At 34.9% G+C, this 26,605-nt stretch overlaps 1 protein-coding gene across 1 annotated transcript in view; it reads left to right on the forward strand.

Moving 5' to 3' along the window:
* Window positions 1-19,729, forward strand: part of Trmt1l (tRNA methyltransferase 1 like) — a 28,697-nt gene extending 8,968 nt beyond the window's left edge. Inside the window, 12 exon segments of the mRNA XM_047520036.1 lie at window positions 1,046-1,175; window positions 3,060-3,180; window positions 3,702-3,781; window positions 6,704-6,953; window positions 7,334-7,546; window positions 9,159-9,349; window positions 12,357-12,435; window positions 13,198-13,364; window positions 14,470-14,529; window positions 15,713-15,839; window positions 15,946-16,055; window positions 16,058-19,729. Coding sequence (XP_047375992.1) covers window positions 1,046-1,175; window positions 3,060-3,180; window positions 3,702-3,781; window positions 6,704-6,953; window positions 7,334-7,546; window positions 9,159-9,349; window positions 12,357-12,435; window positions 13,198-13,364; window positions 14,470-14,529; window positions 15,713-15,839; window positions 15,946-16,055; window positions 16,058-16,197 — 1,668 coding nt within the window. The 3' untranslated portion in view covers window positions 16,198-19,729.
* The last annotated feature ends 6,876 nt before the right edge of the window (window positions 19,730-26,605 follow it).

Raw genomic sequence — 26,605 nt, forward strand, 5'->3', positions numbered from 1 at the left:
AAAAACTTGCCGGGTTGATCTTTTCATTTTATAGTTTTTAATTTCAGTTAAGTAAATTGCTCTTGTGTTCAAAATGAAAATTAAAACCATTTACCTATTTTGGAGTGGAGAATTTAGAGAATAATTTGTCTTTTAAAATAAATTTTGATCATGGAATAGAAGCTTTAAATTTCTATGAGTTAGTAAATAACTTAGTATGCTTCAATTTCATATTCACTGCCCCCATGTTCTTTGTACTTTTAAGTTTGACAGAATCAAGAAACTTTCTGAAATCTTAAAGTTTTAATTAAAAAGAGCTAATGAATATTCAGAATTCACTATTCCTAATTATTTTTCTACATTTCACTATCTGTGCCCTTAAAGTTTTTTACATCTGCATGGTGATAATACTTTATGAAGGTATGATATTGCACATCTCTCCTCAAATTCACATTCAGTGATAATTACATTTGTATCCTGAAATCTGTCACAGTTATGACTTGAAATGGCCATGGTATGATATACCATAGAAGTTTGCAAATACTTAAGTCAGGGCTTTATTTTCTTGGCGAGCCATTAAACATTTACCAGGATGCAACTGCTAGCATTTGTAAGTGCAGCTTACAGAAAATACAATACAATGATTTCCTGAATAGAATGAATGGGGAAAACTAGGAAACTAAATTTAATAAGGAGCGGGGCACAGTGAAACATGCCTATAATCCCAGCAGCTTGGGAGGCTGAGGCAAGAGGATCTTAAGGTTCAAAGTCAGCCTCAGCAACTTAGTGAGACTGTAAGTAACCTAGTGAGACCCTCTCTCAAAATAAAGAATAAAAAGGGGTGGGAATGTAGTTCAGTGGTTAAGTGCACCTGGGTTCCATTCCTGGAGCACCCCCAAGCCACCAAAGAAAGAGTAAATTTCGTAAGGAAGTTAAGATCCTTTTAATAGTTACATGGCAAAACTATCATTAACTTCTATACCATTTAACCCAAGATACTAACATATTTTCAACTTCAAACTTCTGTTTAATTGTCATAGTAACTTATTTAACTTCTGTTTGATAGATATCCAGTAAAATGGGAGCCCATTATCATTGTATCATTTGTTCAGCAACAATCACCAGAAGGACTGATATGCTAGGACATGTTAGGCGCCACGTGAATAAAGGAGAGACTAAATCCAGGTATACTGCTGGTAAGTTGAGCAACTCATTAACATATTAACAGGTATATCTTTAAATAGTGGTCCTGTTTTTTTTTTTTTTTTCCAGACTGTAGGCAGATAAAATACAGATTTAGTGAAATGATTCGGTTAACTACCAATTCATTACTTTACATTTTGTTTTCTTTCTGGGAGGTTTCCAGTAACATTCAGCTATTCTCAACAGATATATTTAATTAATGGTGTAAAAAAAAACGCAAGTGACACTCAAGTAAATATAGGTATCTTAATGAAAAATTATAGAATTATATTTTGGTAACAAATTTTACGTAAATAACTGTTATCTTTACATTGGAAAAAGGATGTAGCATGAAATATAAACCTTTTTCCTATCTGATAATCAACTCATTAGTAGCTTGTTAGCCTTTCTAAGGAATTAAATTAAGGCCTTCTGGCCAAAAGCTTCCATTGTATTTAGTGATTGACTTCTATCCAGCTAGTGTGGTATTATGTACCATTCTTTCAAGAAATGAAAAAAAAAAAAAAAAAAAAAAGTCACTGAAATAATTTAATAATTTTCTCTGAAACTTAATTTTCTCACAGAACATCATTTGAGAAAGACAAATTTTGTGAGATGTGACATGCCTCTTTAGAAGGATATGTATTAATATACATATCATATCCTGTTGCTCAGCACTATAAGAGAAATAGAGTCAACATTTAGTTAATGTTCTGATGGTAATGTTATCAAGAAATTCAGACATAAAGGATCTCATTTCTTTTTTCCCTACACATTTTATGCCTTATTTCTTGATATTTAAAACATGCACATATATACACATCAGTATTTAATTTGAGTTTATAGCTGAAGGATTCTAATGTATATTAAGTGTAGAATCATTTTTTCATTACTTGCTAGAATGTCATTTATGATTTAAAATAATAATATGAGGGGCTGGGGAGATAGCTCAGCTGGTGGAGTGCTTGCCTTGCAAGCACAAGACCCTGGGTTCGATCCCCAGCACCGCAAAAAAAAAAATAATAATAATAATAATAATAATAATATGAGAAAGTATCTAAAGTCCAGCATGATCAGGAAACAGTGATTCTTTTCTTTTCTTTTCTTTTTTTTTTTTTTTTTTTTTTTTTTTTTTGGTACCAGGGATTGAACCCAGAGGCACTAAACCACTGAGCCACATCCCCACCCTTTTTTGTATTTAATTTAGAGACTGGGTCTCACTGAGTTGCTTAGGGCCTTGCTAAATTGCTGAGGCTGGCTATGAACTCAACCCTCCTGCCTGATCCTCCCAAGTCGCTGGGATTACAGGCCTGCAGCACCACCACACCAGCTCTTAGACAACATAGTGATTCTTACTCAGCTATGCTTGCAGGTAGAATGCAACCATACAGAGTTGCTCATACTCATTTTCTAACAATTACACCACCATAAAATATATTTAGCAGCCAACGTATACAATGTTGTGTTTGATGAATCATGAAGGTATCTTAGGATTTTGTGCTATCTTAGAGTGAATAGCCTTCGATAATCACAATATAGATATGTAGGTATCCTAGGAAGTCAAGATTTTGGACTGGGATTGTAGCTCTGTGGTAGAGCACTTGCCTAGCATGTGTGAGGCACTGGGTTTGACCCTCAGCACTGCATATACATAAAATGAAGGTCCACTGACAGCTAAAAAAATACTTTAAGTTATACACTTTCATTCATCAGATCCTTTAACCTGGGTGCAACATTTTCTTGGAGACAGTGATGAATAAATCAGGTTTTTTGGTTTTAATATCTACCCAACTATTTGCATTAATACAAAACAATAGTTATTTTTCAAGTATATATTTTTTTAGATGTTTAGAAAAACTTTGTATTTCCCTGAAATCTTTTTTTTTTTTCCTTCTTAGCTTCTGCTAAACCAACTACTGAAATTTTGAAAGAAGCAGACACAGATGTACAAGTTTGTCCTAACTATTCTATACCTCAGAAAACAGATTCCTATTTTAATCCCAAAATGAAACTAAACCGGTAAGATAAATTGGGAAGAAAAAAAAAATAGGGTTATGGGATATTTCAAATCATTACAGATGTACCTTCTATTAACCTCTTATGTTCTAATGTATTAAACTGTAGATGAAGAATGAAAATCATCTATTTTAACATTTTCTCAAAAATGATAATTTTTCTACCAAGTCAGTTTTTTTTATTTACTTTGTGTGTATATGTGTGTTTGTTTTGGTTTTTGTCAGAAAGTAAAATTGGCCTAATTTTATATAATTAATGAATAGGCTTGTGCTTTCGTGGGCAAGTTTTATTAATAGGTACATGAAGAAAGGCTTATTAAATAGAACCCAGATAAATTCATAATTTAATTTCATAAATTTTTAGATCTTATACTATTAAATTGGGGTATATTTTATTGGGTCTCTTTTCAAAAAAGTTTGTACAGTAACTAGAGACCCCCCCTTCTCACTTCTCTTAAATGAAATAAAATCTACAATGATGAAGCCATAGTTTCATAAAATTACCTTTATATTACTTCCTTCTAGTCAGCTGATATTCTGTACATTGGCTGCTTTGGCTGAGGAACGAAAACCTTTGGAATGTCTAGATGCCTTTGGAGCCACTGGTAAGGAAGGAAGCTCTTTTGGAATCCCATTTTTTTTTTTAATCAGATTTGTACAGTATCTTTTTTTTAGAAAATGTATATGACTAGTAAAATGTTTTGATGTTAAAAAGATCTGAGGGAAAATTTTATTTCTTTATTATGAAAATTTTTAAATATATACAAAATCAAAGAGTATGATTAATGATTCCCTATGTATCTATTACTCACTTCAGAAATAATCACTCATACTCAGTCTTGTTTTATCTGTGTCCCCATACCTCGCCTCAGTTGCTTAGTCCCCATTAATATGAAATAAATCATGGATGTACATTTCATGTAAATATTTAAGTTGGATGTCTTAAAAGATAAGGACTTTTAAAAAATAAAACTATAATAACTTTATCACACCTAAAAAAATTAAGAATAATTCTTTAATATCATCAGTTACATATGTCCAGTTTTATTTTTAAAAATTCAAGGGGCTGGGGAGATAGCTCAGTTGGTAGAGTGCTTGCCTTGCAAGCACAAGGCGCTGGGTTCGATCCTCAGCACCGCAAAAAAAAAATCAGAATTCAAAGACTATGTATTTTAATTGCTTGATATGTTTAGCTCTCTTATTTTACGACTATGTGTGTCTTAATTATATATGTCTAACTCTTGATTATGAGAGAGAGAGAATGTGTTAATTATTGGTTGATATAACAGGTATTTTGACCTGCAGAGTTTCTGACCATCTAGATTTTTGCTGATTGTATCGCCATGGTTCATCTAACATCTTCCTTGCTTTCTTGTATTTTTGTAAATTGGTGATTTGGTCAGATTCAGTTACAAATTATTTTTTCAAGAATGCTTATTTACTATAATCAGGAAGCAACTGATGACTCTTTTTGTGTTGTGATAACCATTGCCTAGCCTTCGATTTTGAAGGTTAAGACCATTCTTCCTCCCAAGAAATTTTTAACAATAGAGAAAAGATAATGGAAACAGTAGATGCTTTCTTTAAAGCCACTTGTATTCAGTCCAAGTCTTTCTTCACAAAGATTATATGATTATGCTCTTAGCAAGCACAAGGAATCTGCTTCCTACGCTCCTCTCGTTGATGAAAAATAGTGGTTAAAAGCATGGATTGTGGAGCCAAACTACCTGGTTTCAAGTCCCAGCTTCCTTAGATGCTATTTGTATGACCACAGTAAATGTACTGCTTATGTATAAAAGTGGAGTGCTGGGGGAGACACCACCACTGTGCACCTTCTGACAGTGAAGATTTAAGTAAATTAATATAGTTAAAGTCATTAGAACAATACCTGTTAAGTAGAAAATGCTATAAAAGTGATGAGTATCATTTTTATTTTATTGTTACTACTGCCACTACCAACACCATCATTAGGAATGTCTCAGGGCAAATAGGGTAAAAGTGAAGAACTGATACTTCTGAGCCACTTAACAGTAAAATTTGAATAATTTTTGGCTCTTCTTTTCCCATCCACTCTCTCCAAATCAGCTCAGCCACCAGATCTCTTTTGATTTTTCTTTGGTACTATAACTCACTCCTTTTCCAAGTGTATTTTAGTTGTCTTTAACTGGTACCCTGACTTCTAGTCTGTCTCTTCCCTCCAATTTTTCTTCTATACTACTGCCAGTCATTCCTTTGAAGAACTACATTGATAATGTTAACTTCTCAATCAAACAAGCCATTTATTTTTACTGCCTAAAGTCCATACTTCTCAGAGAGCAATTTAATATCCTTCACAATCTGATCCCAACCTGCCATTCCAAATCTGTCCCAATGTTTTTCTTTACATACCCTTTTTCTTTACTCTTATTTTTAATCTGAAATCATTAAAGCTGATGTCTAAGGAAGATTTTTCTCAGCCTTTTCTTTTTAATGTGCCTTTGTAACCTTATATCTGGGTTTGTAGCTGTCATTTGCATATTTACCGTATTAATGAGAACATTAGAACTTATCCCACAAGCTTCCTGTGAGAATATGAAGAAAATACATGTAAAGACCTTAACACACAGTAGATAAGAACTTTTTCCATTTATGAGACAAATGCATGGAGAAGACAGTCACTGTTTCTAATACATAGAGGATGTTCTAATCCATACTGGTTGTTTTTATGTCCATTATCTATGACTAATTCTGTCGGTATGGAAAGCCTATGAGGATGGACATTCTTGGTCTGAATTCTTGATCATTTGCTTATTTATATAAAGTTCTTTTGAACTCACAGTGATGGTTTTGGGATATTTGAAAAATTCTGTTCTAGAAAAGTTATTTTTCCTTTTGGCATGTGGGGGTAAACTTCACTGGGACGACTTCCATCCTGCCTTCCTCCTTTCCATAGTCCCACAGTTATTCTTACTATATATCAAGTTTCTCTTTAAACTTTTGTTTGAAACACTGTTCCATTGTAAGAAAAGAGAAAACCAGTGATGGGTTAACAACCTAATTCTATAAAATTTTTAAAAAGTACATATAGAATTTATTTGAACAAGGCTTATATGAAGTATTATAAGAAGTATTAAAAATTTGTTAGGCAAATTTTTGTGTTAACTTCTTGGGAAACTTTTTTTGGGGGGCGGGGGGTGATAGGGTGATAGATCTGAACCCAGGGGCACTCAACCACTGAGCCACATCTCCAGCCCTTTTTACATTTTATTTAGACAGTGTCTCACCAAGTTGCTTAGAGCCTTGCTAAATTACTCAGACTGGCTTTGAACTAGTGATCCTCCTACTTCAGCCTCCCAAGTCACTGGGATTACAGGCGTGTGCCACCTGGCAAGAAACTTTTTTAAGAAAGTAGAATAAGAATTGTTCTTGAAAATACTAAGATTTTGAAGGAATTCGAGTTATCTATAAAAGTACATTCTTTTTTATACTGTTTTTGTTCTTTAATTATTACAATTTAAAAACTAGTTTTCTTCCCCATGTTTCCTAAGGAATAATGGGATTACAATGGGCAAAGCACCTTGGAAATGCAGTCAAAGTTACAATTAATGACTTGAATGAAAACTCTGTGACACTGATTCAGGAAAACTGCCATTTAAACAAATTGAAAGTGGTGGTGGACAATAAGGAAAAGAAAGAGGGTGATGATATTCTTGAAGAAGGAGAAGAAAATCTTGGTAATATTAAGGTGACCAAAATGGATGCTAATGTACTGATGCATTTGAGATCTTTTGATTTCATGTAAGTGAAAAAGATTTGCTATGTCACTTGTTAAACTGACCTGGACTTTTGGGGTGGATGGGGGGAATTGTTAAAAATTAACATAATTTATTGTTCTTTATTTAAATTAATCAGCCTTTTACATTGGCCTAAAGTATTTGATAAGAAAATTTGCTGGCATTTGAAATAAAATGTCTGGGATGAACTTTTCTTTTTTAGCCTGATTTATGTTTTATATGTCTGATGTATGATATAACTGTTTTACTACTTATTTTAAAAACAGAATTATGTATTTGAAATAAATTGTAAAGTACTTTTGAATCTTATTAGAAATAATTACAGTGGTGTGATTTTGGTTACTAATATGAGTTTAAATATGTCTATATTCTTTCTGATTTTAGACACCTAGACCCTTTTGGAACATCAGTAAACTATCTAGATTCTGCATTCAGAAATATAAGAAACCTTGGCATAGTATCAGTGACTTCTACAGATATCAGTTCCTTGTATGCCAAGGCACAACACGTTGCCCGGCGTCACTATGGATGTAACATTGTTCGAACTGAGTATTACAAGGAATTAGCAGCCAGAATTGTCGTAGCTGCAGTGGCGAGGTACCAGATTGCCAGTCGTGTACCTAGTGTGTTTTGGTAATGATTGAAAGAGAGAATACTACAAATGAATGCTTACCTTATGTTTTCGTTTTTGTTTTGGTACCAGGGATTGAACCCAGGGGTGCTTACCCACTGAGCCACATCCCAAGCTCTTTTTATGTTTGTTTGTTTGTTTTTTTTTTTTTTTTTTTTTTTTTGGAGACAGGTTCTCATTAAGGTGATCAGGACCAGCTGAGGCTGGTCTTGAACTCAGGGTGGTCCTGCCTCAGCCTCCCGAGTCACTGGGATTACAGGCATTATTTTTCAAAATACACATGAAATACAGATTCTGTATCCTATATCTCTAATCTTGATTTGCTTTGTTGTGTTTTTAATCTTATGTTCTGTTAAATCTTATTTAAAAGTTTATACCTGAAATATTCAATTTATTCTCGAACATGAATGTTCTTAAAATAATTAAAGTAGTAAGAAAGAAAAGATATAAGTGAAAATTAATTTCAGATATGTTTATCTCAACAATGTAGGGTAGATAGAAGGTAGTAGCATGAAAGGCAAAATGAAAACGTTTTAGATTTAGAAAGGATCATTTGTTTTATATCCATTTCATCTTTATATAGTTTGAATAAAATGATGACATAAACTTTATTCTACAAAATGATCTTACAAAAAAGAAATTGTTTCTCAGCAGAAACAACAGTTTAAAAAGGGAAGACTTTTTTGAGCACCTTTTATTTGTAGAATATTATGCTAAAAGAATAAGAATGTAATTGGACATTAGGAGTATAGATAATGAATGATCAACCAACTCATTTACTAGTCCAAACAAGTTCCACAGCATTTAGATGGAAATTCCTACCTCGATTTAAACACAAACTAATAGACCGTTGGGGTTATTCCTAATTAATTCAAAATTCACATTTTATAACTGCCTATGACTTACTGCACGTACTTAAAAAAATGTTAATACAACAAATTCAGAAATGGTGTATCTAGTAGAACGTAATCTAAAATATCTGTAATTAATGGTAAAAAGAACTTTGATTATTCATTGTTCACTGAATATTCAGCAGTTAGCATACTTTCATGTCTATAATCAGTACTCAGTAAATATATTTTGTTTAGAAGAAGCTTTTATAGGAAAAAAATAGAAAAAAAGCTGATGTTGAGGATGAGAAACAAAGTGACTTTGAAAACCAGAGCATATAGTCCCACTAAGAGGATATCATAAGGGAAAATGTCTAGAGACCAGAGACCCTGCCAGGCATTCTTTATCCGTGTATTTTTTTCTTTTTCTTTCCTTTTTTTTTTTTTTTTTAATTTTTAATTGTAGATGGCTACAATGCCTTTATTTTGTTTATCCATTTTTAATGTGGTGCTGAGGATCGAACCCAGTGCCTCACATATGCTAGACAAGCTCTGCACTGAGCCACAACCCAGCTCCTATCTGTGTATTTCTATTTGTGTAAAGTTAGAGTAATGATCTTTTAAAAGCATTGCTACTAGAAATTGAATTTTCCCTTATTTCCCATAACCCACCCATAGTATTGTCAGTATAATGCCAAATAAAAGAAAGTAATACTCCCCCAAAATAACTTCAAAAAATTTTTAATAGAGCTGCAGCCCGATGCAACAAAGGCATAGAAGTACTATTTGCAGTGGCTCTGGAGCACTTTGTTTTGGTGGTGGTGAGAGTTGTGAGGGGGCCTACCTCAGCAGATGAAACAGCCAAGAAGATTCAGTACCTGATCCATTGTCAGTGGTGTGAAGAAAGAATTTTTCAGAAGGATGGTAATATGGTAGAAGGTAAGTAAGTTCAAGTTCATCTCAACACTGTATTAAGTTTAATTTATAGTCTGTAAGCCTCCAATGAAAAGCTTTTATTACATCCCTAATTATACATATTATTGTCCTTTGATTTTAAAGATTACAGTGCTAACTTTGTTATTTACTATACTGGATTTACTTTGATCAACAGACAAGACGTTCGAGTGAGTTTATTAAAGTTATTTTCTCATGCTGTACAGTTTTTGCTCTATAGCCCTGCCCTCTAATGAAACATCTAGAAATAACTTAGTTTCCACTGTCAACTAATTTTAGGAACATAAGTCAGATTACCTTTGCCTAGGCTATTACAAACCATTAATTTTATAAAAATAATTATGTTTCTGACTGAACATAAAAGCTACAAATTTAAAAGTTCATTCAGTAAACATTTATCGAGTTTCTACTATATGCCAGGCCTGAGGATATGAGAAAAGTTAGCTAAAGTGTGACTCATACCCTCAGAAAGCTGTTTTTCTCTTTGCTATTCTGGACATAGAAATAGTAGTTTATGGGGGTTTTTTGTTTGTTTTTTTTTGTTTGTTTGTTTTTTGGGGGTTTTTTTGGTAAAGTTCTTGGTTTGTTAAGCCCTATTTGCTTGGGTTTTGGAATATTGGGGATTCAAACCATGGCCTTATATATACTAGGCAAACATTCTACCACTAAGCTACATCCCCAGCCCTTTTTATTTTACTTTGAGATGGGATCTTGCTAAGTTGCCTGGGCTGACCTTGAGAAATTTTGGGTATTTTTAATATCAGTTTTAAGAACTCTTTATATTTTAGATTTTAGCCCTTTTTGTATGAGTCAAAAATACTTTTTTGTCATTTCATCACTTGGGTTTTCGTCTTTTTTGTTTACTACAGGAGTTTTTTGTTGTTGCTGTTGTAAAGTTAGTCATACTTTTATGTATTCTGGATTTTTGTCTGTCTTTAAACCTTTCATATTCCTAAGTGGTTCAAGGTAGGTTATATTTTATTAAATAAATAGCCCACTTCTTCACTAATTTGAGAATATCTTCTTCATCTTACACTAACTTCCACATGTATTTGAATTTGTTCCTGGATTTTCTACTTTGTTTCAGTGATTAGATACCTATTCACATACCTTGTTTATTGAGACAGAGTCTCACTGTGTTGCCCAGGCTGGTCTTGAACTCCTGGGCTCAAGTGATCCTCCTCCTTCAGCCTCCTGACTAGTGAGGATTTTTAGCTTTATTTATGTCTGTTACAGCGGTGTTTCCTCAAAATTGTTTTCAGAGTGTTTCTGGTATTGAATCTCTCTCTCTCTCACTCTCTCCCCCTCCCTGCTCCCCCGCCCCGCTCTTTTTTTTTCTTAAGGAAAAAATAATCCAGCTGGGAGTGGTGGTACATACCTATAATCCCAGTGACTAGAGAGGATGAGACAGGAGGATCACAAGTTCAAGACCGGCCCTGACTCAAAATAAAATATAAAAAGGGCTGGAGATATATCTCAGAGTTGAGCACTCGTGGGTTCATTCCTTAGCATCACACACACATAAAAATAGGTAACCCAGTATTTCTTAATCACATTAATTAGGGAAAGTAGATACTGTGATTTTGAAATTTCTTTCAAGCATAGTACACTTTTCATTTGTTCAAGTACTATATGATGGTGGTAACAGAGGATATCCTGTCACATTCCTTATCTTAGTATATTTTTAAAAAGGTCTAACAACTATGCATTATGCCATTTAATTGCACCTGAATAACAGTAGTACTGTAAGAAGTTAAGGACATATGTTTCTACCATAAGGATTATGCCAAGGTTCTGGATATATCCAAGAAAGCAAATGATTAACCTAGGAACGGTCTGTAGTTAGGGAACATTAGAGTTTCCCATTCATTTATTTGGGAGGAGGCAGGGGATGGACTAGGGATTGAACCCAGGGCTTTCTACCACAAAGCTACAAACCCCAGCACTTTATATTTTATTTTTTGACTAGGGTCTCACTAAGTAGTAGTCCACACTAGTCTCAAACTTGCCATTCTCCTGCCTTAGCCTCCTGAGTCATTGGGATTATAGGCATACACCACCACACAGAGGAGAGTTTCTAGTTAAAAATGACTGTTTTGTATCTTTTCTCTCTCCCCATCTCCCTCCCTTCTACTTCTCCCCTCTCTCTTTCCTTTCTCTCCCCCACCTCCTTCCCCTAAAAAGAAACAAAGCACAATAATAAAATAAAATGATCATTCTGATGCCTGGGGATGTAGCTCGGTGGTAAACCACTTGCCTATCACACAGGTTCAACCCCCAGCACTGACCCCCGAAAAAGTTAAAATTATAATTTGGCATTCAGAGAATTTTCAAATCCACTAGTAGAATGTTCCCCCATTTTGGAAACTTAAGAGTAATGCTCATACCACCTCAGTTTTCCTTATCAGCCTCTAATTGTTCTTCAAACTGAATTAGATTCTTCTAGCCTACATTTTGGGGACTGGATATGTGTGAAGGCTGTTATAATAGAAATAGAGTAACTCATTTTCTTCCCATTTACAAGAAATGCCTATATTTTGATTGTGATACTGGCTGTTCAGATATATGCATTTGTCAGAATGCATCTACCTTTCACATAAAATGAGTATAATTTTATTGCACAAATCATACCCCAGTAATATGAAAATTTTGTGGAATTGAAGACTTTCTCCTTCTTTAACATTATTTCATAAAATATAGGAACTAAAAGCTACTTTCAGTTATGTGTCTGTTAAACCACTTGACTTGGTTTCCACAACCTCTTAAGCTTTAACCCTCTTAAATCTGTATGATTGTAATTTTAACAGTACCTTCAGAGAGGTATTAGGATTAAGTTTTTAAAATACATATAAAAATACCTAGCCTAATACCTGGCACATAGTAGATCCTCAGTATATAGTAACCATAAACTATTATTAATATAACAGTTACTACTATTTGCATAAGTCATTTCTCCTTTGATTTCTCTCTCTTCTCTCTCTTTCTTTAATAGAAAACCCATATAGACAGCTGCCCTGTAACTGTCATGGAAGCATGCCTGGAAAGACAGCAATAGAACTTGGACCTCTGTGGTATGCCTGCCTAAGCATCACATATTCAGAATCGGCTTATGTATTGATTTATTGTGAACTTTTGATTATGTGGTAAAAGGCAAACAAGTTTAGGTTCAATTTTTAAGTCTAGGCAAATAATCAGGACTTTTCTCACACTATGAACCATGACTTCTCTCCCCTGTGAACTTAAGGCTCATTTTTTTCTACTGTTCTCCTTAGTTTGTGACAACATTAAGAAGGCTTAGATAATCTACAAACCAAATAATTCATTTGTAAATAGTAAAAAGGAAGCTTTTTAAAAGTAATCATTGTAGAACTAGGGCATGATGGTAAAATGATCATGATAATTTTTTATGGAAGAATCAACTATCATAAAAGGTCTTAGAGGAATTAGTTTTTAGTGAGAAAACCATATAGGGTTATATAGGGTCAGCATTGTATTCTAGTATATCCTGTACACATACCCATAGATCATAGTATCGTACAACTAATGAGAACTTAGTAAATTCTTGTTGATTTAATGTGAATGCAGTTCCCTTGGCTGATCCTACTAGTTTAGAGAACTGACTTGATAACAGTCAAAATAGGGAAAATAGAAAACAAACAATATTAAAAATAAACAATTTTAATTTTTTAATTTTTAAAATTTTTATATTAAATTTCCATATTTTGAATACCCATTTTTTTTATATATTATAGTTGTAGTTAAATTATGGAGACTTACTTTTTGAAACAAACATTTCTCAAACCCAGTGCTCTATATATTCATTTCTTTTTTAGGTCAAGTTCCCTTTTCAATACTGGATTCCTCAAAAGGATGTTATTTGAATCTCTTCACCATGGTTTGGAAGATATTCAAACCCTAATAAAGACGTTAATCTTTGAATCAGAATGTACTCCTCAAAGCCAGTTTTCAGTTCATGCATCTTCAAATCCTAACAAGCAAGGTGAATAATTGAACACTAGCTTATTAGTTTATAAACTGGTTATCAAAAATACTGGTATCATTTTTATCTTTGATATTATAACCAAAAGCAGTATAATAGTGTGCTATAAATCTCTGATGAATCTAAACATAATTTATTTCCTTTTCTTTTGAGGTGATGGGGAGCAAACTCAGGACACCACATATGCTAGGCAGGTGCTTTAATACTCAGCCAATATTTGTAGCCCCTGTTTTCTTTAAAATAGTTTTCTTCAGGTTTATTTTTAGGGGCTTGAAATGAATATGATTTTATAAAATAATCTCCCTTTTTTGTTTTTAACTTTATTAAATTAAAAGAACTAAGAAGCCTTAGATATAAACTTTATTACCCTGTATGTACTTTCTAGAAAGAGAATCTTTAGGTAATTCTGGGAATGGTATGGCCAAAAATGTTGGTACTGTCCATTGAGACAAAGAGAAGGTTTCTCACTCAGTAAAGTTACTTTTTTTCTTCTCAGTATAAATAAACTTTTGTAGTCATAGCTAGTTGTTGATATTTGTTTGTAGTCATAGCTAGTTGTTGATATTCGCGTGGGATTACTAAATATCCTAGTGTCCTTATAAGCCATGAAAAGAAGTTGCTGTTACAGAATAACATGTAATATAACAACATATGTAATATCTAATATGTTATTCTATAACATAAATATGTAATTCTTACAGGCTGTTTTGGCCACAGAGTCTCCTATATAATCATAAAATCACTACATATGATCAGGTGTGATGGCACACACCTATAATTCCAGCAGCTCTGGAGACTAAGACAGGAGGATCCAAGCAACTTAGGAAGACCCTAAGCAACCTAGTGAAACCCTATCTCAAAAAGTAGAACAGGCTAGGGGTGTAGCTCAGTGGTAAAGCACCCCTGCATTCAATCTCCAGTATCTAAAAATAAAAGGGATAGAATGTAGGGGTAGAGTGCTTGCTAGCATACAGAAACTCCTAGGTTCAATTCCCAGCACCACACACACACAAACAGAATGGAATTTTGTAAATTTTTATTTAAACTTTGAATTATTGTTTAATGTCATCTGTAAAATACTGCTTTCTCGTTTGTTTTATTTTAGAAGAAAATGGTGTATTTATTAAAACTACAGATGATACCCCAACAGATTACATTGCACAAGGTATGTATGTAAGTACACATGTGTATTATCCATGCAGAAAGGAATTATAGCAGAGAGTTGGAAAGACAAGAGATTGTGTTGATAGCTAGGTGCAGTGGTATATACCTGTCCCAGCAACTCTGGAGGTTGAGGCAGGAGGATTGCAAATTTGAGGCAAGGCTGGGCAATTTAGCAAGACCCTGTCTCAAAATTAAAAAGGGTTTGGGATGTGGCTCAGTGAGGATATAGAGTGCCTCTGGGTTCAATTCCTAGTACTGGGGGAAAAAATTTTTCAACATATTATGCTGACAACAAAACTATAGTAAAACTTTTTTTAATCAGCATTCACAATTTCAAATTTCAACAGGTATTTTGTTCACATCTTTAGTATGTGATAATCCCTTCAGGAAAACTCTATATAATCAAATTATATATGATAAACTATAATCAAATTATATATGATAAAGTTGTAGCATTAAGATTAAATTTTATTCTAATACTTTAAAAATTGCTCATGAATATATGATTTATGGCAGTTCCATTTGATTAACCAGAAGACCCTATTCTCCAGCCATAAGCATTTATTATATGGCCTTTCTCTTATTGTGGGATGTGTATATACTTTAAAATATAGTTATATTGAGTTTCATTATACAACTATAAGTTGCTTAGGATTTCACTAAGTTGCTGAAGCTGACCTTGAACTTGCCTCAGCCTCACAAGATGCTGAATTATAGAGGTGCGCCACTGCACCAGCAGAAACGAAGTTCTGACTCAGCAATCGTGTTAAAGTTACATGAGTAAGGGACAATTAAAATACCTAGAATAAATTATCTCATTTTAAGAATTAAAATTTGGATAGGTTGCTCTGGGGGTGTAGCTCAGTTGGTAGAGTGCTTCCCTTGTGTGCATAAGGCCCTGGGTTCAATCCCCAGCACTGGAAGGAAAAAAAAAAAAAAATTGAATAGGTTGAGGTGGTGTGTCAGAGGATTTATACTTGAGACAGTATATAATTATAAAAGTATTTGACTTAAAATTTTTTAAAATGTTGATGGACCTTTATTTTATTCATTTATTTATATGCAATTCTGAGAATCGAACCAGTGCCTTAACATATGCTAGGCAAGTCCTCTACCACTGAGCCATAGCCCAGCCTCTTGACTAACAATTTTTAAGAGAATGCTAACTTTTGTGTGTTTTTTAGGAAAGAGAAGAAGTAATGAGATGATTACAAACTTAGCCAAGAAGCAGAAGACTGATGTCAGTACTGAACATCCTCCCTTTTATTATAACATCCACAGACACAGCATTAAAGGAATGAACATGCCAAAGTAAGAAAACCAGTGAATGGCAAAGTGTATATATCATATTTTAATAGCATTGCAATTTAAATAAAAATACAAGAACCTAATTATCTTTTTTACTTTCCTTTTGCAGGTTAAAGAAGTTTTTGTGCTATCTTTCTCAAGCAGGCTTTCGAGTAAGCCGAACTCACTTTGACCCAATGGGTGTTCGTACAGATGCACCTCTGATGCAGTTTAAATCTATTCTTTAAAGTATAGCACCCCCACTTACACTGGAGGACAGTCAGAAGGCAATGTCCAATCAGCACCCGAAGATACAGTAGCTGATAGGGTTGAAATGTCAGTGAATGACAAAGCAGAAGCAAGTGGCTGCAGAAGATGGTAAACATAGAGTTTATTCTCAGGTATAGGTGATCTAACAGTTCTCTATACCTTCTGCAGTTTTTTCCTATTCTTTCAATTCAGTGGTGTAAAAATTAAAAACAGTGCTGCTTTCATTCAGAAAATAAGCAGTTTCTAACTTAGCTGGTTTGGGAGCCTTGCTTTTCAAGTTTTTCTTATTTTAAAGAAAACTTAAAATTTTAATGGAAACATTTTATATAAAGCCAAGTTTCTGACTGAGGGATCACCCTACTGTTTAATAATTTAGAAAAGTTTACATACCTACATACCCAGTATTTGGAATTTATGTACATTGTGGAAGCTATCTTTTACTTTTTTTTTTTTTTTTTTTTTTTTTGCAGTGCTGGGGCTCAAACCCAGGGCCCCAAACAAACACTCTTCTACTGAGCAACACCATAGCTCCTTCTTTTCTTTTTTTTTCCCAGAAACAGGGTCTTGCTATGTTACCCAGTCTGGCTGTGGACCCCTGGGCTCAAGTGATCAGTCTCCTGAGTAACTGGGACTGCAGATGGGCATCACCATGCCTGGCCTGTCCTTTACTATTCTTAATCACATCTCTAAACTGATTCGTCATGTTTATGTTTTTGTACATGTAGTATACAAAATGAAGCTGAAGACTTTTACATATTAAGACAATCCTAAATAAAACAGGAGGCACTCATGTATTTCATGAAGTCAAAACTAAAATATTTTCCAATTTTTAAGAAATCATACTTCTCTGCACACTGATCTTTTAATTTATTACTAACTTCAGAGAAATTAAATACTGAGAAAGAAATACTTTTTTTTTTTTTTTTACAATATTTAATCTAGATGACTCAACTTCAGAGAAAGTTTTTTTGTCAGTTGAAACCATTCTAACAATAATTTTTCATAAGTACCGAAATCTTAATGAGGAGACTTTGTTATAAACTAAACAGGTTGGGTGATCTCAAGTGCCTCCATTAATGCATGTATACCATTCATTCACTTAGTTGTACTACCAGTCAGAAGTAAAACTTTTTTTAGTTTTGGTGTTGGCTTTTTCAAAGGCACATTTGTGTGTTCATATTTCATAGAAGTAGCCAAGATTAACAAAACTATAAAAATTAGTTGGAAAAAAATATTTGTTTCCATCAATATTCTTACTTAATTTGAATATGAGATTTTAAATGAGCTGGGTGCAGAGGCACATGCTTGTAAATCCGAGCGATTTGGGATGCTGCAGCAGGAGGATTGCAAGGCCAACCTCAGCAACTTAGCGAGAACCTGTCTCAAGGTAAAAAAATAGAAAGGACTGGGGATATAGCTCAGTGGTAAAGCACCCCTGGGTTCAATCCAGAGTACCAAAAAAAAAATTTTTTTTTTTTTTTTTTACATGAAGAGTTTGGTATAAAGTTTAAGTTTTTGTTTCAAGGATTTAATATTTACCCATAAGTATTTCTCAAGGGAAAGAACTGTTTACAATCATTAATATGGAGGTGGTGGTACAGTTACAACTGAAAGATTTTAAAATACTACATTTAAAAAAAAGCTCTCCCATGACATACATAAAATCTGAGTGATGGTGGGGGCAGTGTCATCAATGAAATAAAGGAAAATCTGTTTGTGTTTTACAACATATTTCCAAGAGAATGTCTTTTTTCCTTTCTCCAGTTAATGTAATCATACAGTTCAGTACAACAAAAAAAAATAGGTGAAATGCAAGTTAGTTTTTATAGTGACTATTAAAAAAAACACTGGATAATTTTTGCCACTTAAAATTGTAACTTACAAATGAACACAATAAGAGGTGTTATTAGTTCTTTTTTGTTTGCATAATTATAAAGAAAATTACTGTGCAGTGGCTCACGTCTGTAATCCCAGCAGCTCGGGAGGCAGGAGCATGACAAATTTGAGATCCTAGCTATTTAGCGAGGCTCTGTCTCAAAAGGACTGGGAATGTAGCTCAGTGGTAAAAGTATCCCTAGGTTCAATCCCCAGAAAAAGAACAGAAAGAAAGAAAACCAGCATTTGGATTATCTGATTTACTACATGTTAAACTGAATATCTGTCTCAGATTTTGCTAAATGTCTCAGGATGACATAATGATCAATGCCAAGTTGGATTTTATGCAAGGAACTTTATATGATGTAGAAATATGGAACTTAGTATTATCTAAAATATATGTAGTATATTAATTTCACAAATAATGCACATTTACCCCCCCCCAAAAAAAAGTTTAATAGGAAGTAGTTTGAAATTGTGATAAGGTACTATATCAACCTGAAATGGAAATATTTTAAAGATTCCATCAAGTTCTAACATTAGCAACCTTGTTCCCTTAACAACAGTAGTAATTTGGGACACTGCCATTGTGGACAACATTGTAAAGTGACATCAATTGTATCCCCTCGTTAAAATTTAAGGAAAGAGGACTGGGTTGTAGTTCAGTGATAGAGTACTTATCTAGCACTTGTGAAGCCCTGGGTTTAATTCACAGCACTGGAAAAAAAAAAAAATTAAGAAACTGTTGTAGGAAACTAGTGTGTTGACTGTTAGTTGCTTATCTTGGTACTCAGGAAATGGGAGAAGTAACAAAAGGAAGGCTTGGAGTTCACTATGGTGAACTTGTCAAAACTCCTTTTACCATACTGACTTCCAGTAGACTCTACTGTGAATAGATTGTATGGTGTTCTGGTGCAAAAAAATTAGAATTAACTCAAGATCAGTTCAGTAATCCAAGAAGGTCTAGGAATTTCTGCATTGCATAATTGCTCTGGTAAATGACCACAAGGTTACTTTGGAGAAGATTAAAAGATAAATACATAATACATACTTGTGATGTTATTCAGGGTCCTTTCAGGGATCCAGGAATGTGAATCAAATCAGATCTGGGCTTTGGACAAGTATTGGAGTGGCTCACATCAGACCTGTAGTTTTTAGTTACATAAATCAAATAGGACCATGGAGTCTATTTATTTTGATTCTGTAGTTCAGTTGATCAACTATCCTAGGCCAAACTTTCTGTTAGACTCTACTGATTGTCCTGTGAGTCCTGCTGCCTATTAGAGTAACCATGCCCACCTTCCTAGACTAGCAATTAAGTGAACTATGGTCATGTGCCACATAATGATGTTTCAGTCAACAACAGACTGTGTGTGCAATGGTGGTTCCATAACATAATGGAATGGAGCTCTTGCCTAGTGATACCATAGCTAGTGTACCACAGCACAGTACATACATGTGTCTGGTGATGCTGGTGTAAAGTAACCTGTGCTGCCAGTCATATAAAAATAGAGTACATACAGTTGTGTACAGTATATAGTACTTGATAATGATCATCAATGACTGTGTTACTGGCTTATGTATTTATTGTACTATTAATCATTGTTTTAGAGTATACTCCTACTTATTAAAAAAAATTTACCGGAAAACAGAATGCCATGTTACGCCAGCAGCAGCTTCATATACTTTGTGTTTACCGAGCTTCTTGATTGCATCAAGAAGCTACTTCAAATGATTGACTTGTACCATCTCAGTTTGTGTAAGTACACTCTGTGATGTTTGCACCACCATGAAATCACCTAGAACATTTCCCAGAATATATCTTCATTGCTAAGCAATGAATGACTATAATTTGTCTCAGACATATTAAACTTGACAGTGCACATTGACTCAGAGTCCCTTTCAACTGAAGCATCTCCCATTGCCCTAGCTTAAAGACATAGTACAAGTCTTCTCTAGAGTGCTAGCGCTTTGTTCACCAGGGCTTTTTCTTAATGCCTTGGTAAAGAGGTAGCCAGACTTCTGATGAGTGGTATAGTTAAAGGATCACGCACATTAAATCTTCTCCATATAGCACTTCTTTATCTTTCTCTTCATTATATCAATGAATTTCTAGCATTTCACCAACTTAGATAATTTGTTCAAGTTAACAAACTAAGCCAGAATGTCTATTATAGGTGTACTTGTCTTAGTCTGTTTTCTGTTGCTGTAACAGTACCACAGGTGGGTAATTTATAAAGAATAGAGGTCTATTCAGCTCATGATTCTGGAGGCTGGCAAGGCCAAGAGCATGGTGCCAGCATCTCAGCATCTGGTGAGAGCCTTCTGCATCCAAACAAGCCATTCCCTCAGTGCTCCTTAATTCATGAGTGGACCCATCCCTGAGGGCAGAGCTCCCATGACTCAGTCACCTGCGAAAGTTCTCCCCTCCAAATACCATTAGCATATAACTCTGGGGATTAAGTTTTCAACAAAAATTTGGGGGGAAAACATTCAAATCATGGCAGTACCCTAATATTGATAATTTAATGCAATTCAAAATCATGTTCTTGCCTTCAAGTTGTTATATATGTATTTCTACAGGTATTCTCTACATATCAACATATCTGATCAAAAAAAAGTTTTCAGATCATAACTTGTATTTATCCTCTGGGCAATTGCTGACTCAAACTGTATTGTGTCTTTGCAACAATAAGGGATTGTACAGATAAGGCATATGGGCTTTTCTCCAAAGCAGCTCCTTTAAGTGAGGTTACTAAGGGGTTATGGCCAAGAAAACAAAACATCTCTGGGGTTCCTTCAGCTTAAGGTGAGGAATTAGAGATTTAGGATATCCACATTTTTCCAAAACTGATTGAGTTCTCAGAATTCTCCTTTCTTGACCAGTGTCTACTCTCACAAGGTCCACCAAGACAACAATTCAGCCAGTGTGGAGGATCAAACTTTTCCTGCCATCTCAGCCTTAAAGCTACAAGGGGATAAAGTAAACATCTCACAATACTAGTCTCAATAGTAAGAATGTGGCTCTGCATCATTAGGAAAGGGAATTCCCTATGCCTAGGGAAATGTTGCACAATCTGAACATCTAAAAAAAATAATGTCAAAAAGATTTTGCCTACGATGACTCATTAGCCATGAACATATGATCCCCGCCAACCTTTGCCACTTTGCAAGAACCAACCCCTCTTCCAGCTCAAGGATCCTTTCCTAACTCGAGATTATCAATGAAGACTATTAAATTTAAAATATGAGTAAATTATAAGTGTGCTATCCCAAAAGTATTAACTTCTGAAATCTATACAATCTAGGTGCACTAAGAGGAGCAAATTTAGATCAGAAACACCAGTGATAAGACTGACCATGTAAAAAACGCCTCCTAGGAAGTGCAGTATTAATTGTAATAGCTCGTATTAATGTGAGAGAGCACTAACCATGATTCTTGGCAATGCTTATATGACCTCTGGCAGTAGTTACCATTATCATCCCCATTTTACTGAAGAAATAACCACGGCTAACCCAGATTAAGTAATTTATCCAGTGCCACTCAAACTGGCAAGTAAAAGAGCCAAGATTCAGCCTCAGGCAGACTTCAGAGCTCATGCTTTTAGCCACTGGGTAATCTCCCTTTATTAAATAAGGACATGTAATAAGAACTTAAGAATTTAAAAAGCAGTCCAGTAGAAACATCCAGAACAGAATTATTATAAAAGAATGGTTAATACTAACATTGTACCTTTTTCATTTCTGGAACTTTAATCAGTATGCTTTCTACTCAATAATTTGTGTATGCAGAAAGCACTGACAGCTTCATTCTCATTTTCTATGGCCCCAGTTTTCCCAGGCTTTGTTTGTGCATCTTAAATGTGCCCAGATCTGTGAGATTTTGCTACAAACCTTCAAAGATGAAGTATTCATGTTTCACAGGTAGAAAAAGTCAGACATCAGCCCTTCATCTTCTAAGAACTAAGATACTTTGCTAAGATTGGGCCTTACCCAGGTACAGAAAGGAGATCAGAGTGGTATTGCTTTATTTTCATCTTTTTCTTGTTTTTTACTAAAGCAAGGCACATTTTTTTATCAAGTAAAGTTAATTTTTACTTGAGCCAAGGACTCACTTCCTATTTCTAAATAATACACCAATATTCCTCTTATTTTCTTCTTTTTCTTTCTCTTTAGTTATACATGTAGGATATATTTTGATACATCATACATACATGGAGTATAACTTCCCATTCTTGTGGTCATACATGATGTGGGGTTACACTGGTTGTATTCATATGAACATTGGAAAATTATGTCCAATTCATTCTGTCTTTCCCATTCTCCCCATCCAATCCAGTGAACCTCCACTCCTCCCGCCCCTCTGCCTATTGTGAGTCAGCATCCACATATGAGAGAGAATATTCAGCCTTTGGTTTTGGGGAATTGATTTATTCCACTTAACATGGTAGTCTCCAGATCCATCTATATGTCATCCATATCTTTATGGCTGAATAATATTCCATTGTATATATGTGTCACAGTTTCTTTATCCATTCATCTGTTGAAGGCCACCTAGGTTGGTTCCATAACTTAGCTATTTTGAATTGAGCTGCTATAAACATTGATGCAGCTGCCATCACTATTGTATGCTGATTTTAAGTCCTTTGGGTATGTGCCAAGGAGTGAGATAACAGGGTCAAATGGTGGTTCCATTCCAAGTTTCCTGAGGAATCTCCATACTGCTTTCCAGAGTGTTTGCACCAATCTGCAGTCCCACCAGTAATGTATGAGTGTACCATTTTCCCCACATCCTCACCAACTCTTACTGTTACTTGTGTTCTTGATATTGGCCATTTTGACTGGAGTGAGATGAAATCTCAGTGTGGTTTTAATTTGCATTTCTCTAATTGCAACATTTTTTTCATATATTTGTTGATCAATTGTATTTCTTCTGTGAAGTGTGTGTTCAGTTCCTTTGCCCATTTATTGATTGCATTATTTGTTTTTTTTTTCTTTTTTGTTTTGTTTTGTTTGGTTTGGTGTTAATTGTTTTGAGTTCCTTGTATATCCTGGAGATTAATGCTCTGAGGTGTAGGTGGCAAAGATTCTTCTCCCATTCTATGGGCTCTCTCTTCATGCTCTTCATTGTTTTCTTTCCTGTGAAGAAGCTTTTAGTTTCATACCATCCTATTTATTGATTCCTGATTTTACTTCTTGGGCTTTAGGAGTCTTATTGAGGACCTAAGCTCACATGATGGAGAGTTGGGCCTACTTTTCCTTCTAGTAGGCACAAAAGCACAGGGTCTCTGGACTAATGCCTAGCTACTTGATCCATTTTGAGTTTTGTGCAGGGTGAGAGAGAGGGGTCTAATTTCATTTTGTTACATATATGGATTTCCAGTTTTCCCAGCACCATTTGTTGAAGAGGCTTTCTTTTCTCCAATGTATGTTTATGGCGCCTTTGTCTAGTATGAGATGACTTTATTTATGTGAGTTTGTCTCTGTGTCTTCTATTATGTCCCTTTGGCCATCGTGTCTGTTTTGGTGCCACTACCATGCCATTTTTGTTTCTGTAGCTCTGTAGTATAATCCAAGGTCTGGTATTGTGATGCCTCTTGCTTCACTTTTCTTGCTTAGGATTGCTTTGGCTATTCTGGGCCTCTTATTTTTCCAAATGAATTTCATGGCTGCTTTTTCTGTTTCTATGAAGAATGTCATCAGTCCTCTTATTTTCAAGCTTAGGCATCATCTGTTGAATTTTAACTATGGAATATAAAAGGGATTACTTTTTTAAATTGTTTTTGAGATACATGGTCTGTTTTTCTATGAGAGATTCCCATGCTTGCCATATGTGTTTTGCTTTTTGCATTTTACTCTTTGTATAAGCCTGGGTCCTTTCAGTCTGGAAACACAGGTCCTTCACTTCTGAGTCACTTTCTTGTATTGTTTAATAATTTTCTCTTATGCATTCCCTCTTTCTTCCTGAAACTTTTTATACTTAGATTTCAGACCTTTTAGATTTGTAAATTTTTATCTTTTTCTATCTTCCATGCCTTTTAAAAATTTTTCTGAGACATTTTTCACTTAATTGGTTTTAAATATTTCCTCTATCATTCTTTTATTCTCAATTCCTTTAAAAGAGGATCCTGCCTTTAATTTTGAATGTAAGAAATGTTTCTCTGAGATTTTAGTTTTTAAAATTTTTCATTTCTACTGTTTGGACTGCTATGACAAACTACTGTAGACAATAAAAATATCTCTCACAGTTCTGGAGGCTGGAAAGCCTAAGATCAAGACACCAACAGATTCCACATTTGGTAAGGGCTGGCTCCTTGATTCACAGATGGCCGTCTTCTCCCTATGACCTTACAAGGTGGAAGGGGTAAAGCAGCTCTCTGAAGCTTCTTTCATAAAGGCCCTACATTGACAGGGGCTCTACACCCTGGGTCAAATACGCCTTGGGGATCATGCTTCACCATAGGAATATGAGGTGGGCACCATTAGCCTGTGATGGGACATTACCTCTTTCATCAAGCTTGGGTTGGGTTTGTTTTGTTTTTTGGGTTTTTGTTTTGTTTTGTTTTGTTTGTTTGTTTGTTTGTTTGTGATTCTGTGACTTGAACCCAGGGCCTTGCGCATGCAAGGTAAGCATTTCACCAACTGAGGTATATTTTTTTTAAGTTTTTATTGTACCTTTTAACAATATCTCACCTTCCCTCACCCCATCTTTTTTTTAGATGTTGATAGACCTTTATTTTATTCATTTATTTATATGTGGTGCTGAGAATCAAACCTCACACATGCTAGACAAGCGCTGTACCACTGAGCCATAACCCCAGCCCTTCATCCCATCTCTTTTTTTTTTTTTTTTTTTTTTTTCAGTGCTGGGGATTGAACCCAGGGCCTTGTGCTTGCAAGGCAAGCACTCTACCAACTGTCCCCAGCCCTGTCATTCCATCTCTTATACCCTGGCAACCACCATTCTACTCTCTGCTTGAGTTCAACTGTGTTAGATTCCACATGGTTAGATCATGCAGTATTTGTCTTTCTGTTACTGCCTTATTTCAGTTTGCATATCTTCCAGGTTTATCCATGTTGCCAATGACAGGATTTCTTTCTTAAGGTTAGATAGTATTCCCATTGTGCACACACACGTGTGTGTGTGTGTGTGTGTGTGTGTGTGTGTACGTGTGTGTATTTGAGTTATCCATTCATGCATCAGTGTATACTTAGATTGAGTCCTTAGTTATTGTGACTAATGCTGCACTAAACCACAAGAATGCAGACAGCTCTTTGACAGACTTTATTTCCTTTGGATATATACCAAGAAGTGGAACTGCTGAATGATACAGTACTTTTATTTTTTGAGAAGCCATACTGTTTTCCATATGGTTATACTAATTTATTTCCCACCAACAGTGTACAATTCTTTTCTGCACGTCTTTAAAAACATTCTTTTCCTTTTTAATAATACCTCATTGTGGTTTTAATATAGTCCCCAGTTATTAGTGATATTGAAGTCTCTTCATATATTTGTATGTCTTTTGAAAAATGTCTTTTTAGTTTCTTTGCCTGTATTGGTGAGTTTTCTAGCTATCAAATTCTGTAAATATTTTTTGGATATCAATCCCTTATCAGGTATATGGTTTGCAAATATTTTCTCTCATTCTGTGGTTTCTCTCTTCACTGTTGATTCCTTCCTTTGCTACATAGAAGCATTTTAGTTTGATGCAACCTCATTTGTCTGTTTTTGCATTTGTCCTTTGTTTTTTTTGGGGGGGGGTGCTGGGGATCGAACCCAGGGCCTTGTGCTTACAAGGCAAGCACTCTACCGACTGAGCTATCTCCCCAGCCCCTGCATTTGTCCTTTTGAGGTCATGTCCAAAACAAAAAATCACTGTTCGGACCAAAGTCAGAGTTTTTCCCCTTTTCTAATAGTTTTATAGTTTGAACTGTCTTATAGTTGACTTTAACCCACTTTTTTTTTTTTTTTTTTTGCGGTGCTGGGGATCGAACCCAGGGCCTTGTGCTTGCAAGGCAAGCACTCTACTGAGCTATCTCCCCAGCCCTGAATTGATTTTGGTAGGTGGTGTGAGATAGGTTCAACTTCCTTCTGCATGTGGAGATCCAGTTTTCCCAACACTGTTCATTGGAAAAGGGTTTTTTCCCCTTCATATGCCTTTGGTATCTTTGTTGAAAATCAACTGACTGTAGATGCATGAATTTGCTCTCTATTGTTTGACTGGTCTATATGTCTGTGCCATAGTTTTAATTACTATAGCTTTATACATATTTTTCAGTCAGTTAGTAGGCTACTTCTAGCTTTGTTCTTTTTGCTCAAGATTGCTTTGGCTATTTGCAGCTTCCAAGATGCCCTCCTTTATTGCTATGCCAGTAAAATGGAGAAGTAGTGTTTGAACGATGACTTTTTTTTTTTTTTTTTTTTTTTTTTTTTTTTTTTTTTTTTTTTGTACCAGGGATTGAACCTAGGGGCGCTTAATCACTAAGCCACATCCCCAGACCTTTTGTTTTGTTTTTTGAGACAGTGTCTTGAAAAATTGATGAGGTTGGCTTTGAACTTGCAATCCTCCTGCCTCAGCCTCCCAAGCTGCTGGGATTCCAGATGTCACTGCACCTGACCCTTCCAATATTTCCTTACTATT

Source organism: Sciurus carolinensis, chromosome 12 (genome assembly GCF_902686445.1).
Source record: "Sciurus carolinensis chromosome 12, mSciCar1.2, whole genome shotgun sequence".
Classification (NCBI taxonomy): Eukaryota; Metazoa; Chordata; class Mammalia; order Rodentia; family Sciuridae; genus Sciurus; species Sciurus carolinensis.